The following is an 18,368-nucleotide window of genomic DNA, read 5'->3' as shown; positions in this document are numbered from 1 at the left end:
AACGAAATTGCAGTAGCAGAAATTCTATGGATCTGATTGTAGCTGAATGAATACTTGATCGAACAAGACGGATCCCAACAACATTTCCAGCAAAACCTCCAACACATATACAACACTGAGTCATTTGTAAACACTGTATCTCTCTGAAGACTACCTCACCATCCCACCCTTCGTTTCGGCTTCCAGATCATAATCGTCTCGCCTCCCGGCGTCGTCCTTGCGAGAGCCTAGCGGTTAAACGGCAATAACATTTCTCTACCTAGATTATGGGTCCCTGGAAAAGCTTTCAGCACAACCATCGAGGTGATTATCTTGCCATGACCCAGTTGAACGTCTTGGCATAGAATACTTGGTGCCCGATTACCAATCATGGATATACTACCCATGCAGAATCCAGCAAAATCTCAACACCCGACGAGACCTACCGAGTGGATTAATGATCTAGTCTTGGGATAATGCGATGTCGGAATCAGCATGCCAGGTTGCTCATGATAATACAGTGGAGTTCTAAACAGGAAGGCAACAATTATCAAGTCGCATCGCAGCCTTGGAATGAATCATGGTGGAACTCTGGAAAAGGCTTGGCTAGCCGCTGGAAAAGCTTGTTAGTGACGCCGAAACTAAGAAGGCTACAATCAACGCAGGCCCCTTCGGCGGGCGACAAATTCTCTAGGGCGGTGGATTCCATTCTAAGACCTCGGTCCATGACTTTCGACTACACAAGAGGGTTGGGGAATGTGTTTACGCGAAAAACCCGAGCCCAATCATCATTATTTGATGGGCCGCCTCAATGCTTCTTTGCCTTGGTAAAAGCTTAGTCAAAGCTTGTCTCAGTATGCCCAGTAATGCCTACGGCCATTTGCTTTTGCAGACTTTTGGCGCCTTAGTGTTTTCAGCCGCCCCCTATGAAACTTTGAAGTGTATTGCCTATTCAGGTTTGCAGTCGCAGTATCTCAACAGCTTGGTATGATTTTGTCTAATCAAGTATAGGGCGTCGAGTATACGAAGATTTTCTAGATATGGTCCACTTCCCCTTTGAAAATTCTCAACCTGACCGACAAATACGTTTCAACTGAAAATGGATCTTCATTCCGTGGCGACACAACCTTTTCGGAGGACGCATGCTACAAGTGAACACGTGCATATAATCAGAGATGTGATTGGCCAAGCGAACGTTATTCGCCTCCACTTATCTTGGCCTTCATGTCTGCAGGGTTCAGAAAGGTTGGAGAATTTCACAGTGACAAATTTCCAGCAAAATGATGAGATTGATAAGATCGATAAGATAACGGCCGAGACACCCCCGAAGTGGATCGTCTTATTTCCACCTGCCAAGCCTGCAGTTGAGACTCGCAGCCGTAAATTCACGTTGACCCTGATTTGCCCGATCAGTCCATCTCCACTCGGCAGTGGTATCAGATTCTTATTCGGATGCCACCACACCTGGAGCCGGGATCTACTGGGCAGACTCCATAGGCGGGGATCCCTGTTCTTAATTCTCGTGTGCCTACTCCCCTTCCTAGGTACTTGCTGGTAGGTACACAGTAAGTTGAAAATGGAGGACGGCCATGACCACTGAAACTTGTCATTCATTTTGCAAATCTATTCCATTCTTGTTAGAGGCGAATTGCACATAACAGACCGAAAAAGGCTGGCGAATGGAGCCAATTGGTAAAGGACAAGAAGAAAAAGACGACACCTTGGCTGAGAACGATAGTGTCACAATCAGAAACTGGGTGTAATGTTGATAGAAACGAGTTTATAGTCAATACGCCAAGTTTCAGTACGATCATATTCAAGCAAGCTGGTTGTGTAAATATGCTCGGTTGTTTGGGTATCAATAGAGTGCTCCCTTTGATTTGCATGTATACTACAAATGATATTGATCGAACAAGAATATCCCAACACTACTAACACGTTTTCGTTCCCTCAATTGATTGAGGAACCATATTCTCATCGAGAAACTGACCATACAAGAGGTGTTTATCAAGTGTCCCGGTGAGGCAACCCATCTTTAGGCCACAGGAGTAACAGCTGTAGACTGGGGAGCCTTCGTGTGATCCCCAGAATCATTCGAATCCTCAACAATGCCCCTTTCAGTTTGGGAATGCTCGTCCCCATTCTTTTTCTTTGAGAATGCCTTAACCACAGGGGTAAAGACACCCAAGTGGCCGTTGCGCTCGTGATAGCCCATGGCCAAGAAGGACAGGATGATTACGAGCCAGTATACGTTATAAGAGACGACGGACCCGATGGTAGCAGAGTTTTGCCAACCAAAGATGGCATTGAAGATACCCCAGCCACCACCGCCATTGAGTTGTGGGTTACAACAGTTGACGTGCCACACAGACTTGGTGATATCATATGACCCAGGTCCCGAGCCCGTCTCTGATGCGTCACCACCGGTGATTTGACTCCATTCGTAATCGTCAATATACCAAACAGCCTTCGAGAACAGTCCGGCGGCGATGAGGTAGAGGAAACAAGTCGAGATAATCAGGAATATTTGGAGGGACGCGGTGTTGCCACCACTGTTAAATCATCGTTAGCAAAATTCAGCCGTATGGATGAGGTCAGAAAAGCTTACCGGTATAGAAGGAAACCAATAAAACATCCAGCTGCCAAGCCGGTGAATACTGCCAGTGGGTAAGAAGTGGCGGGAAGACCCAGACTAACACCTCCAATGTACACCACAGCCTCGAGACCTTCGCGCAGGACGGTGACAAAAGGAAGGATGAACATGGCATACTTGGTAGACCATGCCTTGAAGCGACCCATGAAGCCGACAGGCCTAGAGGCCGCCTCCTGGGTTTCCAAGGCTTTGGTCAGCTTGACCTTCCATTTGTCCTGGAGTTTGTTGACACGCAAGAGCGCCGCTCCCATCAAGGAGATGATGACAACTGCAATAATACTAAAGACGGCCTCCCAGATGTCCTCGGTGTTGGCGAAAAGATCCTTGTCAAGAGCGTAGAAGGCACCGATCATGCCCGCTCCGACGCAGAGACAGATGAAGACGCCAGCGGCCACTCCAATCCAAACCTAAGTAGAGTAATGTCAATAATCGCCAGGCTTACTCAAAGCCCAAGCAGGCGAGGAAAGAAAACATACTTGCTTGACCAGTCGTTTGTAAGTAGTTTGGTCTCCTTCCGCAGCCAAGCTCTGTTTGAGGAAAGCAAGCAAGACGGATACAATGATACTGGATTCGAGCGACTCTCGAAAACAGATGAAGAAGACTGCGGGATGGGTTAATTGGGGGGTACATTCAGGGCAACCATTCTTTTGGCTTACCGGGAATTGCAAAGACGTCGACTGCCATTGTAACGATTCGGCTACACCAACACGGTCACACTGATTGGGAAGAGAGGAACGAGTCGACTGTAGCTATGAATCAGCTGGTACGCAGACTCAAAACGGAGGAGGTGAAACGAAAAAGATAAGGGAAGGTGAGGGGGATTGAGTCTAGCGCGGCCTAATATGTATGATTCTACACTGGTCAATGGGTAAAGCGATCACGGCTGGCCATGCTTTTGCCGACAGGGACAGCTAGCGGGCCAGGGCCGTACATCCAGTCTAGTGTCACATCACAAAAAAATCGACTTGTCCATCCATGGGACCTAATCAAAGCTTCACACCTCGAGCTAATGCAAAACGAAACAGAAAAAATGCAGCCCAGGATGGACTTGGATAGAGTACATTCGGGTCACGTACCATCTTGCTCGAAAATATCTCACGCGACGGATGGAGCTTTCACGAAAAGCAACTGTCACACTGTATCCAGGGTCTGAGCTGTACGGAACTGTGTTCCACGAGCGGAAGGCGAAATGAAGCCCGACTGCGACCGGGCAAGGTGGCGTGAAAATCGGATCAGATAAAGGAATTAGCACCTCGCCAAACGAAGCCACATGGTCTTCTATTCGCTGGGGACCCCATGGCAAGACCAGCTGGAACTCGAGCCGGCGCGTCGAACGGTGTACCATTCCTCCGGGGACCCTGAGTCGTTTGGGTAAAGCTTTATTCAAGCTTTGCCAGGTCTCCAACCGTTGTGGGGCTTGACCTCGTCTGGGCCGACTGCTTACCCTCCTTCCACCCTAGCTTGATTGATTAGATATGATCCTCGGCAGATACTAACGTACTGTGTAGCTGCTGGTAGTATGATCTTCTGGATGGGGCGATACTTTCAAAGTTACCCGACCCACCCACACACTCCATAATGCTCAAGTTGTCCAGTTGCTACATCGGAGTCAAACTTTTGACCATACTCTAGTAGACGCCGAGTGCCGCTCCAAAGTTTCTTCTTAGTCACTATTCCTTTGATCTATCCATGACCCTACAATAGAGCTCCCATGCTCGGGCTGACCCTCCATCATTCGTCTTTTCATCGGAAGACATTATCACCCTTCCATTGACACATTAGTCTTTGTTTCCCGGCCTTCTGCTTCTCTTTTCCCTACCCAAAGTCGCAGCCGGCGTCGTTGAAGCAAAGATAATCATCATGATGGGCTCAGAGTCTCGTCTATCATGGTGCTGCCTGCTCCTGGGCATTTTTGCGCAACTTATCGCAGCTGAAACTCACGTATTCAATTGGAACATTACTTGGGTATTGGCAAACCCAGATGGCGCGGCATGGAGACCCGTGATTGGTATCAACAATCAATGGCCTATACCAGTTCTCAACCTCACCAAAGGGGACCAAATTGTCGCCAATGTGTACAATGGCCTTGGGAACGAGACAACTTCTATCCATTGGCATGGTATGTTCCAAAATGGCACCGTTTATATGGATGGAGCTCCCATGGTCACCCAATGCGAGATCCCCATAGGGGGATCCGTGACCTATAACTTTACAGTACGTCCACAACTCCTACACCCAAGTTTGGACAGTATTCTCCTGTCTACCGACATGGTAATTCGTGGGCAAGGTGATGAGCTGACAAGATATCCAAGCTCAATCAATCCGGTTCTTACTGGTATCATTCCCATACCAGAGGCCAATACCCTGAAGGATTCCGACAAGCTCTAATCATCCGAGACCCTGAGAACCCTTATCTCGGCCAGTATGACGAAGAACGCATCATTACAGTCTCGGACTGGTACCATGACCAGTTTCGTGACCTTCTGAAGGGCTTCATCTACTATCAGAACCCGACTGGCGCGGAGCCAGTGCCCGACGCAGCGCTGATCAACGATACCTCTACCTTTACTATGGACGTCGAGGCAGGCAAAACTTACCTTGTGCATTTCATCAATGTTGGAGCTTTTGCATCACAGTACTTGTGGTTTGAAGGCCATACAATGAAAATTGTCGAGGTAGATGGCGTCTGGACAGAGCCTGCCGAGGCTGACATGATCTACATCTCGGCTGCTCAGAGATACACCGTTCTGATAACCATGAAGAATGATACATCCGCAAACTACCCCTTTGTCGCGAGCATGGATACCGTAAGCAACCCACGCCCGCCATACGTATAGATTCATCTCACTTACCACTTTTACGATTTTAGGATCTGTTTGACACAATCCCGGACGGTCTCGACTGGAATGCCACCGGATACCTGGTCTACGATTCCAGCGCCGAAAATCCAGTAGCGGCAGACGTTGACAGCTTCGACTATTACGATGACTTTAACCTTGTTCCCTACGATGGAGAGGAATTGTTTCCTGATGCCGACTACACCGTGACGCTTGATCTCACCATGGACAACCTAGGAGACGGTGCCAACTAGTAAGCATGCCCTTGGTGCCCATTTAGTTCCCTTCTAGCCTGCTACCAAGAGCTTGATGGCTAACACCTTGAAGTGCATTTTTCAACGACATCACGTACACGGCACCAAAGGTTCCAACTCTCATGACCGCTTTATCCGCTGGCGATGATGCTACCGATCCTACGGTATATGGCTACTACACCAACCCATTTGTCCTCAATTACCAAGAAACGATTGACATTGTTCTCAACAATGACGACACTGGCAAGCACCCTTTCCATCTCCACGGGCACACCTTCCAGGTGATCTACCGCAGTGACGATGATGCTGGCCATTGGGATGCCGATACCATGTCGGATTTCCCGTCGGTTCCGATGCGCAGAGATACCGTCATCGTCCCACCTTCGGGCAATTTTGTCATCCGCTTCAAGGCCGACAACCCAGGAGTGTGGTTCTTCCACTGCCACATCCAGTGGCACATGGACTCGGGCTTGGCCGTCACATTTGTGGAGGCCCCGCTCGAGATTCAGCAACGCATCACCGTCCCTCAAGATTTCCTAGACAACTGCGCCGCCGATGGCGTGGCCACTGTCGGCAATGCTGCTGGCAACACCGAGGACTATCTCGACCTTTCGGGCCAGAACGAGTCAGTGTCACCGCTGCCAGCAGGTTTCACAAAGAAAGGCATTGTCGCCCTGGTGTTTAGCTGCATTTCTGGCTTTATTGGAGTTGCCACGATTTCTTGGTAAGTTGTCTGCCTGGACTCTCTTGATATTGGTTTGCGAGATGCTAACAAGGAACCTTTTAGGTATGGTATGGCGCCCATGAAGACAGCATAGAAGCTCATAATAAGATTTCCCTACCCCTGTAAGCCTAGCACTAAACGAATGTGGTAAACCGCGACGCTACAGTCTTTGGAATCGGCAGCTGTAACCATTTTCAAGCGTGTTGATAGGAGGGTGTTGAAATTGATACCATTTCCCGTTTTTTTTCAAGCTTTCAAGTCATAGTAAAATATCAAAATCTGCTCGTTTTAAATCGACATCTTCCTTTGGATGATCGAAGCAGTCTTGTTTCGCGGAGTGAGCTGAAGTGGCCTGTTACAGTGCTCCAGTGGGTTTGGTGGGGATGATGTGCCCCGGAGCTCAGTGCTTATATCCTTTCCAAGGCGCCGTACAAGACCTCTGTGGCGTATCATTAGGTACAAAGGCCCCATTTGTTCGCCATTATTGCAAGCGATTGATGTTGAGAGAATCTATTAATTGAAATACAGGCTTTTGATTTATACTATAGCTGCGATATCGTACATAGATTCTTCCCCCGTCCGACCCTGAACAATCCTAAGAGGCGCTGTCTTTTAGCATGTATTTTTTTCGACGATGATGTGACCCCGCCATCTCCCCTCCTCTCCGGACGGACTCCGGATTTAAGAGGTGTTGTCGACCCAACACTTTACAATCAGATCTTCCATCACTCCTGATACAATCCAAGCTGATGATTTCTACAAATCAGACTCATGACGCGCCCATGAGCGCAAGGAGAACCAGTCCCGCCTGCGACACATGCTCACGGTCGAAAGTCAAGTGCACGGGAGAGACACCGCAATGCCAACGCTGCCAGCGATTGAACCGAGATTGCACTTGGCCAGGGCCCCGGATTCCTCTGAGAGACCGACGGCGTGGCTTTGGCCCAATCAAGAGCAGGGTGGATAAATCTCTGCCGGTCATTCAGCCAAAACATCCCCAATGGCAGACGGCTTTGAAGAATGCAGAGACGAGTCTCGCACTACCCTGTACTCTGTCGAACCCAGATGGCACCGGGACAACATATCAGCACTTTGCGGGACCGATAATGGCTGAATGGAGCATCGGGGTACCCTCACCAAGTCCACTAGGCCCATCGTGCTCTGGAGTCTTCATTGGTCCCAATGAACAGGAAGCACTCTACTATTTCGAGACGATATTTGCAAGATGGGCGCCCAAGACTTTCATTTGGTCCGCATGTGCCGTTCTGTTGAGCAAAGCCACCAACGACGCTGTCTTGATCCATCTCCTCTTTGCTGGATGCATGCGTGAGCTTGTGTACAGGGGCAAGAATCAATCGCTGAGTCACTTGGCGGACTTCCACTTCAGAGAAGGGTCACGGCTGCTGATCGATCGTTTGCGGTCTCCTGATATCGATCACGCACACTCACTGATGGCGTTCTGGCTTCTGCAACTCTACTACCGAGCCCATTGGGATGAAAAGGGTCTGGTATCAATGCAAAGACTGAGCGCTTCCATGGCTACTTATGCGAAACAGCATCAGCTATTGAGAAAACTTCGGGAATCATGCAATCATGAGGGCGAAACCAATCCTTCACCACACTCGATACCATTGACTGACCGAGCCGTCATGTGCCAGTTCCTCATCTTTGTCGTTTACGAAGACGTTTCTCCGGATGCTGGAGTCGGAGCAGGCAACCTTTCCAAGCTGGTCTTATCAGACGAAAACTCAATGCGAGCAGTTTTCGCCCACTCCAGAAATGGTTCAGCGGCCTTTTTCCGAGACAGATACCCTCCGGAAGAGCTTTTAGACGACATTGAGCGCTCAAAGCCGCTTGAACTAATCATGCGCAGTAACATTCTACTTTATAAAGCAAATGAGGCCGTCAAAGACATTTTAAATGGCGTCGAGCTTCTTCAAAACTTGCTACCTCAGATTCATGCGCTAAAGATTGTGAGTCCAGTCTCCCACTCTCTAATTGACACTGCCCTGACCCTGACGACTTTACTAGGAGTACTCGGGACTGTTCCTGCTGGCGGATACTCTCTGTGGGAAGAACCCAAAAATGCTGATCACGACTCTTCAAGCAATGGCAATTTACTATGCGCTGTGGGTTCATGTGTTGGATTCTATTGCATGTTTATCGACATCTTACTCCAGGGCCCAAGAGTTCGACGAGGCTCAGGGGGGCCTGCGACGCTGGATATTCCAATTATTCAATTTCGATTCCAATGTCTTCCGCTGGAGATGGCGGTGGCCGGCAAATGTTGCGCTTGCTACGACGACCGACGAGATCCACCGCGACTGGCTGCTGCAAAAAAGAGACAAAGATATCTAGGGGGCAATGTTCCGTCTTCAGGTCGTTGGCTCTCTATTGCCTAATAGTTTCACTCTTTCATTTTTGCTATATGAAGCATTTGTGATCAAGAAGCTAATTTATCCTATATGCTTGACGTTAAAAACGCCCCCGCTCCGCCCTCTTCGCGCCTGGTGATGATAATGATGATGATGATGATGCATATCTCAGTACTGGTACCGGAAACTCTTCTCCCGTTGAAAGTCGGTCAAATGACTCTCGTGAAGCATTGTTGTATCGTCCTCGGAAGGGATACCAAATGCTTCGTTGCGTGATTTGTTTCTGCGACTCAAAAGAAGCCTTAATGCTAGCAAGATGATGACTGCCAAGCCAAGTGTGGCGATTATTGTGGCAAAGGCGGTCGGATATCCTGGTGCTTCGCTATCAATGAAAACCTGGGGTCCTGCAATATTCCCTACACAGTAACAGACAAAGAAGATGGCGCTGACGACAGTCTTTTTGGTCTGGCCCGCCACATTTGAAGCAATTAGTGACAAGACCAATGGAAAGCCGCAGGTGAACTTGGCAAACAGTATCATGCCAATCAACCGCGCCGCCTTGTTGGAGGGGTCAATCTGGCGAACCATGATCGCGCCGCTGATGCCCAATACCAAGAGAGAGATGATCAACCAAGACCGAATCTGCTGGTATCTGCTGGCAAGCCATCCCGTGAGAAGAATTAAGAGTGTAGTAGAAATGGCGCTTGGAAGTTGCAACAGCAGCGTGTTGAACGTATTGAAGCCGAACCCTTTCGTGACGATGTTGCCAAACTAGAAATACCAATTAGCTACCGTCCGGCTGTGCAATGGTAACCTAGCGATATTGGGAAGGCAGACGCTTACAGACGTGAGTGCACCGTTGGGAAAACACGTCAGCAGAGAATAAGATCCAATGAGCCAGGTATGGGGATCACCCAAAGCTTCTTTGACCTCACTCATATTGTACTCTCGCCGTGTGTCCATCTCGAACCCAGCAGTGCGACTAATGGCGATTTCGCGTTCCTGTGAAGTGAGAAACATTGCCTGGGACGGCCCATCCGGAAGAAAGAGAAGAAGCACGATGCCCCAAGCAAATGTTAATGAACCATACAAGATGAATAAAACCTTCCAAGGTGCAAAACTGGAAATGTGAGCAATACCGAAGCTCACAAAGGAGCCAACGATGGCCCCTCCCGCGTTACCAGCAAACCAGATGCTGTGTCGAGAGGCATGCTCGCTTTGTTTATACCACACGCTGACGATTATGCTGAAGCCAGGGGAGATGATACTCTCAAAGACTCCGAGCAGAAACCTTAAGATGGCCAGACCAATGAAGTTATGGGGCACACAGTGAAGTGCCAAAATAACCCCCCATATTATACTATAACATGGATTAATTCCGAGACGTTTGCTCAATTCATTGGAGACTGCCGTTGGGAGAGCTTTCGGCTGCAGCCATGGTGATGAACTGATATACTCACATGCAAATACTGATTAGTTTAGAGTGGGGAAGCTTTACCAGCCCAACCGATGCAGGGTAAGCAGCCACCAGGTAGCCGAAATAAAATATGCTGCTCGCCCACGAGTACTCGGAACTGCTCAGATTCTATCTTGATTGTTAACAGCGCCATGCAAGATTTGTGGTTACTCTTACCAGGTCCTCTCTGATTCCCATGATGGAAGCGTTGCTCAAGGTGATCTTGTCGAGAAATTGGAGCATGTAAGCGACAGTCATAAGAGGCATCAAGCTGAAGATTGTAGACCAATTAGCCGCGATGAACCCCAATAGTGGGTTAAGAAAAGCACATCTTACCGCCAATCAATCTTGCGCACTACGTTCGACTCTTCTTCTGCCGTCCATATCTCTCCTACACGCTCAGAGGCAGCATCGTCGGGAATATTCTCATCGGACACTTTCGTCTTTGTCTTCAAATCCTTTACACCGTTTGCCATGATTCAGTAACTATAGAATCTGATCTGCCAACTGGGTTGGGTTTGCAATGTGAAGTTGGTCTCCAAGTGTTTTGTAATTCGATCTTTTTTTTTTTTTTTCAACTCTACCCAAGGCATATTTAAAGTCGCACCTGACACTTTCAGCTTTCACTTTCTTTGTTCATGATACGATACAAAGTAGAAGTCGCTCTATCTTTGAAAGTACATGGAATCTTATCGCAACACTCTATACGTTTCCGGTCGATGATAACTTGCGATATCATTCAAAGACTGGCAATAGCAGCTGACGCATGCAAAAGTATGGCTGGCACTGCCCACTAACCCCACCAACTATTCTAGTGTCGGGAGTTCTGGCCAATACCGTCAAGAGTCGCAATCGCGACAAGGAAGGGTGATTATTACCAGTAAAGCTCGGCGATTCCAGCGAATGTGATTGCATCGGTCATGGTTGCAAGAGTCCGGAGCTAATCGCAGACGTCGAATTTCACAATGAGCAGAGGGGCCGGATTGTTGGTTCACTGTTTTATTCAAATTTGGCGAGGACAGCAGCGCCCTCAGTATCGAGTGTGAACGAACGCTGGTCATAGATTTCCATCTCATTCTCTCCGCCGACTCGATCTTTATACAGAGTATTACCATGGCTGAACTTATGGGTTCAGAAGTTACGGAGGCTATGAAAGTGGCTGTATCCGAGGCAAAATCTCAGCTTAGCAAACTGAACCTCGACGTATGTCCAATTGCCCTAGCCAGCTTTTGCAGAAGCTCATCCTTCCCCCGCCGAGGTGGAAGATCTGTTCTGACAGAGGAATATGAAACTAGATTCACAGTCATCCAGAACTCTGCTATCAAGAACACTACGCGCACGACACGATTGTCAAGTCACTCGAAAGCCTCGGCTTCCCCACCAAGCCCCATGCCTACGACGTTCCAACATCTTTCGAGGCCGAGTATGGAACGGGTGGTCGGCTCGTTGTCTTCAATGCCGAGTACGATGCGCTACCCGGGATAGGTCACGCTTGCGGACACAACCTCATCCTAACGGCCTCGGTGGCTGGGTTCTTGGCTGCAGCTGCAGCTTTGAAGCAATCGGGGAAGCCAGGACGGGTGCGCATTCTGGGAACGCCAGCAGAGGAGGGCGGCTGTGGCAAGGGACTGCTCATCAGTCGCGGGGCCTACAAGGGAGTCGATGCTTGCGTCATGGCACATCCTACCAATATGACGGCGGAGGGTAAGCCGCCTTCCAATGGGATCGTGTACAATCCTCACGTCGGCACTGCCATGTTTTCCATTACGGTCAGGGGCAAGGCATCACACGCTGCCGCATCGCCTTGGAATGGCCACAATGCTTTGGACGCCGTTGTGGGTGGCTATGTCCATGTCAGCATGATGAGACATGCACTGTTTCCTGCTGAAAGGGTACATGGAATCATCACCAACGGCGGAGCCAAGTCCAACATTGTACCCGACTTCGCCAGCGTCAACTACGGTGTGCGAGCGCCAGGGATGGAGCGGATAGCCTTTCTCCGTAACAAGGTCATTGATTGCTACAAGGCGGGCGCAGCAGCGGCAGGCTGCGATATTGAGCTGGAAGATCATACGTCCTACGTGCCAATGATCCCAAACAAGGCATTGGCTGCAACCTTTGCGGATGCCATGTCTGACTTGGGCGTGCCAATGGAGTTTGACGTCAATACTACCGAGGTCAAAGCAGGTGCGACTGATCAAGGCAATGTCACGTTTGTAGTGCCTGCGATCCATCCAAATTACGATATCCAAGCGCCGAAAGGGGCGACAAATCATACGATTGGGTTTACCGCCGCGGCTGGGACCGACTTTGCTTTTGAGCGGACGCTGGTAGTAGGGTTGGGGCTTGCACGTTCAGCTTGGGTCGTGTTGACGGATGATAAAGTTGCGGATGAAATGAAGGCAGAATTTGAGGCTGATAAAGATTCTCGGAGAAGTTTCCTGAGTGAGGAGGAAGAGCTTCAGGCAGTCATCAATTACGACAAGGAGTCATTTGAGAAGGGCGAAGTTCCGATTAGGCCTGGGGGAAACTGTTCTTGTAACCATGACTAAACAAAACTAGCATATAAAGTATTGCTGAAACGTCACCACCACACTGTAAGCCGTTGGTACATACTTTCTAGCTGTCTTGGATGAGTAGATTGCTGTCAATAGGTACCTAGGTACAAATGTGACTGGGTCAATGGTTGTTGCTACCACATCAGCATCTCGAGTTTTGTTAAGTCCGTGAAGATCTAGTCCTGGTCAATAAATAGCTTGGGTTTCATTTGAAATTCGAAACTCATAATATGGTCGAAATACAATAACTTCAGTTCGCATACTTTAACGCTCACCGAGGTCACGTTCTGTAGGCATTGACTTAAAGACAAGTCTATACTCGGACCAAAACTTCTATACAGTTACACCATGCATCCTCAGATATTCTCCGTGACGGTAGACGAGAAAAACAGGAAAAATGAAGCCGAGGCCGATAAAAGCGAGAATAGAATTGCCCCACCCATCTCCCACTGCATCATTTATGCGTCCGCCACATAAAGCTAATAGCCCACCGAGAAGACTCCGTACAATTGTGTTTGCAGCGGTGGCACTTGCAGCGCATGATGGGAATGCGTGGACGAGATATGTGTTAACTGGCATGGAAATATAGATTGTCCCGAGACCGAATATGAACAAACCAATCTCGGGTACCATCCAGTGCAAATTGAATTCGAGTGTCCAACCGTAGATGAGCAGGCCTATAGGCATAAGTAGACTCCCAGGTATCAAGAATATGAGTCTGTATTCTGGTTTCATTCCAGTGGACACAGCCATTCTCTTTACGAATCGGTCTGAAAGGTAACCAAGCGACAAGTTTCCAAGGATATTTCCAACCCCGAAACCTAGATACATCAAGCCGACTTGAGGAGTACCAATACCATATTTGCGTGTAAATGCTGATGTCATGCTTGTGAAAAGCAGATAAATGAAACCGTAGCTTATTGCTGAGCACAACGAGAGTACTAGAACGATAGGCGACAGAAGCAGAAGTTTGACTGGACGGGTGAAGGCATTGATTAGAGTGCATCGAGGAGTTGCCGTAGGCTGCAGTACGGAGATGAAGGTATAGTTGTGATTCTGTTTGCGCATTTTAAGGACATGGCGCTCGAGTATTGTTGGCGGGTGCGTCTCTCGGAGTAAGAGGATGGCAACAAGGAACAAGGATCCCATCTATCTCGCCCGTTAGCAGTTGAAATGCAAAAGACGTTCAGTAGGTACATCACTAGCTCTTACAGTGATTGCCAGAAACCAGCAATTCCATCGCCAGCCTCCTGACTGTGTTATATAGCTCCCAACAAGAGGACCAAGAGCAGGGCCGAAAAGGACGGGCAAATTCCAGGCAGCCATGGCCTTGCCGCAACTTTGGGGCTCAAACATATCACCAATACTGGCAGGTCCCAGACTCAGTGGCGCCGAGCCCACGACTCCGCTCAGAAAACGAAATACGATGAGCATTGGAAGATTCACGGATAGGGCGCAGGCCACAGCCGTAATAGTGAACAACGCTGAGCTGGCAAGTAACGGCAATTGCCTGCCAAACAACTCGCTGAGAGGTGCATACAAAAGCGGCCCAAAGACGTATCCCAAGACGTAAATAGATACGGTCAAGGATTCAATATCGGTATTGGAGCAGTGGAATTCTGCCATCACTTGGCCCATACTAGGAGCGAGCATCGACGACCCGAAAGGACTGAGGTACCATGGTATGCAGATCAGTAGACACTCGAATATGCAATGAAGTCAACAATGACTATACCCCACTTACGAGACGAAGGTCAACATTGAGATTAACATGACATTTCGCCATTTCCTAAAAGTCGACCAGTTTCGTGGCATTCGGGGATCTTGCGGGCTTTCCCAGTCGACAATGACTGAATCACCGGGAATACCGGGACTGGATTTCTCAGCCATTGTGTCGAGGTTATGCAGAAGTCGTCGTTGCAAGACGTTGATCGTTGTTGGAAGCTCCGATCCGCTAAGCTGTGGCGTAAAAGTGAGAATTCAAGTAGCACTGAACCGTCCATAGACTTTCACATGCTTCTTGAACATCTTGATCCCCTGCGTTGCCATGGATCGTCTCCAAAAGAGATGTTGCCCTGCCCTGCGCGTCCCTCCTCCTGATCTGGCGTCTTCACTGCGTACCGCAGGCTCCACTCAAATCAAGTTCCGTATCAATCACGTTGATTAGCGTCCTCGGTGATTCTGGCCAATCAGCACATGTCGCTGTTATAGCTGCGATGGATTGACGCGATCGGCCCGCTATGTATGATAAACAAGATCAGCGTAATTCGTCATTCACAACACACTTGATTCAAGGTATGCGCTATGCGATACCGCTCTGGGAAGTTGGGAGCCTTGTCTAATACCGAGGTGGAAGATATAGAGTCCAAATTTGGACTTTCACTCATTCAGTTCCAGTGCCAATGTATTACGACACTGGAGCAAAGCAAAGACAACATAGTACCGTTAAATGCACCATGGTCAACTTTGATGTGACAGAGATATTGGAGAAACTGTCTCTGGATGAGAAGATAGGGCTGCTGTCAGGTACGCCATGGCCTTGATCCTTATATTCACCCTTCATGGCTCAAATATCAATGCACAAATACTGAACTAGTTCCTAGGAAGTGACTTCTGGCACACTCAGACTATCCCACGCCTGGGCATCCCCTCACTTCGAATGTGTGATGGCCCAAATGGGATCCGCGGCGTCCGCCACTTCAACCCTGTTCCAGCGTCATGTCTGCCATGCGGTACCGCTCTTGGTGCGCTATGGGACCCTGACTTGGTCGAAGCTGGGGGCCGACTCATGGGACAAGAGGCGCGTGCGAAAGGCGTGCACATCCTGCTTGGCCCTACCGTGAACATACAGCGCTCTCCGCTGGGTGGCAGGGGGTTCGAAAGCTACAGTGAAGATCCTTTTCTATCAGGCACTTTGGCAGCAGCACAAATCCGAGGAATACAGGCCGAGGGGGTGGCAACTACGATAAAACATTTTGTTTGCAACGACCAAGAACATCAACGCAAAGCCGTCAATATTCTGGTCTCTGAGCGCGCACTAAGGGAGATTTACATGATGCCTTTCCAAGTCGCGTTGCGACACTCTGATCCCTGGGGGCTCATGACTTCTTATAACAAGGTCAACGGTACTCACGTCAGCGAAAGCTCTGACCTTTTGCAGAAAGTCCTCTTAGAAGAATGGTCGTACAAAGGCTTTCTTCTGAGTGATTGGTGCGTGCACCTCCAGATATCAAACGTGGCACGTTTTGCTGACTTGTACATAGGTTTGGCACATATAGCACAAGCGAGGCCATTAGATCTGGCCTGGACCTCGAGATGCCCGGTCCTTCCACATGGCGGGGTTTCGCCCTCAAGCAAGCACTGCGATCCAACAAGGTGGCAATTTGGGAGATTGAGGACCGAGTGCGTAGAGTCCTTCACCTCATCAAAAAGGGTATCGAAAGTGGCATCCCGGAGGCAGCACCGGATTGTGTTGGCGACATCGATGCCGCCCGTCCCCTGCTAAGACAACTAGCGTCTTCTTCAATTGTGCTTCTCAAGAATGATGGAAATCTGCTTCCTTTAAAGAAGGACAAGACGGTGTGTTCACCAGGCATATAAAATCCTACTTCTTGTACTTCAGGTTTACTGACTATTAGGGTACTGTAGGTGGCCGTAATTGGACCAAACGCAAAAGCATTCCGTATCCACGGCAGCGGTTCCGCCGCAGTCCATGCAACTTATGCCGTCTCGCCCTATCAAGGCATCAAACAAAAGGTGACAAATGTGACTTACGCCAAAGGTGTTGAAGACCACAAGAAGTTGCCGTTGATGAATGGACTGCTAAGAACACCGGCCGGAAATGTCGGCTACTTGATGAAATTCTACGCCGAGCCACCTTCTTGTCAAGAAAGGAAGGTGATTGATGCGATCGAGAACAACGACACCATGGTGTACCTGACCGACTATCGCCACGACTCAATCGACGGCTATCTCTATTATTCGGAGCTAGAAGCATACTTTGAGCCAGAAGCTAGCGGTGAGTATACATTTGGATTGGCAGTCTACGGCACCGCCAAACTCTACGTCGATGGAGATATCGTAGTGGACAACTCCCGCAACCAAACCCTTGGAGACAGTTTTTGGGGTGCTGGAACAAGAGAAGAAAAAGGTACGGTCAACCTGACCGCGGGCATTCGCTATAAGATTCAGGTGGATTTTGGAACAGCGCCGACGCAGAGTACCTCAGCTCTGGGATCAACCAACATGGGAGCAGGTGGCTTCAGGCTCGGTTGTGCGTTGAACGTGGATGCCGCCGCTCAACTAGCAGCGGCTGTGGAGATCGCTGGTACGGCCGACCAGGTCATTATCTGCACCGGACTCAATGTAAGAAGGCTACTTATCATTAAATGGAAGGGAACATGATTGGGGCTAATTTTGCGATTCTAGGAGGACTGGGAATCCGAAGGTTTTGATCGTGAAACGATGAAACTCCCAGGACTGACAGACGAGCTGATCCGTCGCGTTTGTGCCGTCAATCCAAACACGACCGTCGTGATCCAGTCGGGAACCCCGGTGACCATGCCTTGGGTACATCAAGTCCCTGCTATAGTGCAAGCCTGGTACGGTGGAAACGAGACAGGTAATGCTATTGCTGACGTCCTCTTTGGTGATGTGAATCCAAGTGGCAAGCTACCTCTCTCTATCCCTGTTTGTGAGGAAGACAATCCAGCCTTTCTGAACTCGAAGTCGGAAGCCTTTCGAATACTTTACGGCGAGGACATTTTTGTCGGATACCGCTATTACGAGAAGGTTCGAAGGGCTGTTGCATTCCCATTCGGGCACGGTTTATCATTTTCCGACTTCTCTATCCAGAACTTGCGACTCAGCGAATGTGACACGAGCGGCCATGTAGGTGAGAACTTGACCATCACAGTGGATGTACATAACAAAAGTCCAGTCAATGGTTATGAGGTCGTGCAAGTCTATGTTCGCCAGCTCCACCCATCCATAAGCCGGCCAATGAAAGAGCTTCGAGGATACAAGAAGGTATTGGTACCTTCGTACAGCACAGTGACCGTGGAGATACTAGTTGTCAAGCAGTTGGCCACGAGCTTCTGGGACGAGCGCAAGCATATGTGGATCATGGAAAAGGACACATACGAAGTGCAAGTTGGCTCAAGCAGTGAAGAGATAGCGCAGACCGCCGAATTCGAGGTCCTTGAGACACAATGGTGGCGTGAGACTAGGAAACCAGACACACAAAAGTCATAGTATGAAGAGGGTTGTTGTAGAGGATAAGACTAGGTTGACTCCGTAGTTAGGTGGCAGTCCGCGGTACCTTTCCGGGAATCCCCAGGCCAGTATGGATATTGAGTTGAATGGCACATATGTAGACTTTCATATCCCGCAATCGCAATTTGGCATCTTTGCATCGAAATAGGACTCGAGATGATAGAAAACCACAATTCTATCTTTACCTCGCTCAAAATATCAAGTCATCCATAAGTACAGATAAGCCAATAATACCTGTTACGGCGTGTATACTAGCTG

General features: G+C 49.0%; 7 protein-coding genes across 7 annotated transcripts; 4 read left to right on the top strand and 3 right to left on the bottom strand.

Annotated features, from left to right (window-relative positions):
* Window positions 1–2,014: 2,014 nt before the first annotated feature.
* On the bottom strand, window positions 2,015–3,316 carry PFICI_09140 (uncharacterized protein; the record flags this gene model as incomplete). Its single annotated transcript, XM_007837721.1, has 4 exons — window positions 2,015–2,531; window positions 2,588–3,039; window positions 3,109–3,233; window positions 3,289–3,316. The coding sequence occupies 4 exons, from the start codon at window positions 3,314–3,316 to the stop codon at window positions 2,015–2,017; spliced, it is 1,122 nt and encodes a 373-aa protein (XP_007835912.1).
* Window positions 3,317–4,492: 1,176 nt separating this feature from the next.
* PFICI_09139 (uncharacterized protein) lies at window positions 4,493–6,541 on the top strand (the record flags this gene model as incomplete). Its single annotated transcript, XM_007837720.1, has 5 exons — window positions 4,493–4,846; window positions 4,945–5,439; window positions 5,502–5,722; window positions 5,797–6,447; window positions 6,511–6,541. The coding sequence occupies 5 exons, from the start codon at window positions 4,493–4,495 to the stop codon at window positions 6,539–6,541; spliced, it is 1,752 nt and encodes a 583-aa protein (XP_007835911.1).
* A 1,012-nt stretch (window positions 6,542–7,553) lies between these two features.
* On the top strand, window positions 7,554–8,805 carry PFICI_09138 (uncharacterized protein; the record flags this gene model as incomplete). The annotated part of the gene is made up of 2 exons (XM_007837719.1): window positions 7,554–8,420; window positions 8,479–8,805. The coding sequence occupies 2 exons, from the start codon at window positions 7,554–7,556 to the stop codon at window positions 8,803–8,805; spliced, it is 1,194 nt and encodes a 397-aa protein (XP_007835910.1).
* Window positions 8,806–8,990: 185 nt separating this feature from the next.
* PFICI_09137 (uncharacterized protein) lies at window positions 8,991–10,754 on the bottom strand (the record flags this gene model as incomplete). Its single annotated transcript, XM_007837718.1, has 5 exons — window positions 8,991–9,593; window positions 9,666–10,182; window positions 10,283–10,407; window positions 10,456–10,549; window positions 10,615–10,754. The coding sequence occupies 5 exons, from the start codon at window positions 10,752–10,754 to the stop codon at window positions 8,991–8,993; spliced, it is 1,479 nt and encodes a 492-aa protein (XP_007835909.1).
* Window positions 10,755–11,391: 637 nt separating this feature from the next.
* Window positions 11,392–12,830, top strand: PFICI_09136 (uncharacterized protein; the record flags this gene model as incomplete). The annotated part of the gene is made up of 2 exons (XM_007837717.1): window positions 11,392–11,481; window positions 11,574–12,830. 2 exons carry the CDS (start codon window positions 11,392–11,394, stop codon window positions 12,828–12,830), a joined length of 1,347 nt encoding a protein of 448 aa, XP_007835908.1.
* A 339-nt stretch (window positions 12,831–13,169) lies between these two features.
* Window positions 13,170–14,726, bottom strand: PFICI_09135 (uncharacterized protein; the record flags this gene model as incomplete). The annotated part of the gene is made up of 3 exons (XM_007837716.1): window positions 13,170–13,985; window positions 14,049–14,505; window positions 14,581–14,726. The coding sequence occupies 3 exons, from the start codon at window positions 14,724–14,726 to the stop codon at window positions 13,170–13,172; spliced, it is 1,419 nt and encodes a 472-aa protein (XP_007835907.1).
* A 566-nt stretch (window positions 14,727–15,292) lies between these two features.
* PFICI_09134 (beta-glucosidase I) lies at window positions 15,293–18,089 on the top strand (the record flags this gene model as incomplete). The annotated part of the gene is made up of 5 exons (XM_007837715.1): window positions 15,293–15,362; window positions 15,440–16,046; window positions 16,100–16,415; window positions 16,485–17,201; window positions 17,265–18,089. The coding sequence occupies 5 exons, from the start codon at window positions 15,293–15,295 to the stop codon at window positions 18,087–18,089; spliced, it is 2,535 nt and encodes an 844-aa protein (XP_007835906.1).
* Window positions 18,090–18,368: the final 279 nt, after the last annotated feature.

Source organism: Pestalotiopsis fici (genome assembly GCF_000516985.1).
Source record: "Pestalotiopsis fici W106-1 unplaced genomic scaffold PFICI_Scf_6, whole genome shotgun sequence".
NCBI lineage: Eukaryota > Fungi > Ascomycota > Sordariomycetes > Amphisphaeriales > Sporocadaceae > Pestalotiopsis > Pestalotiopsis fici.
This window is presented reverse-complemented; position numbering and strand designations above follow the sequence as displayed.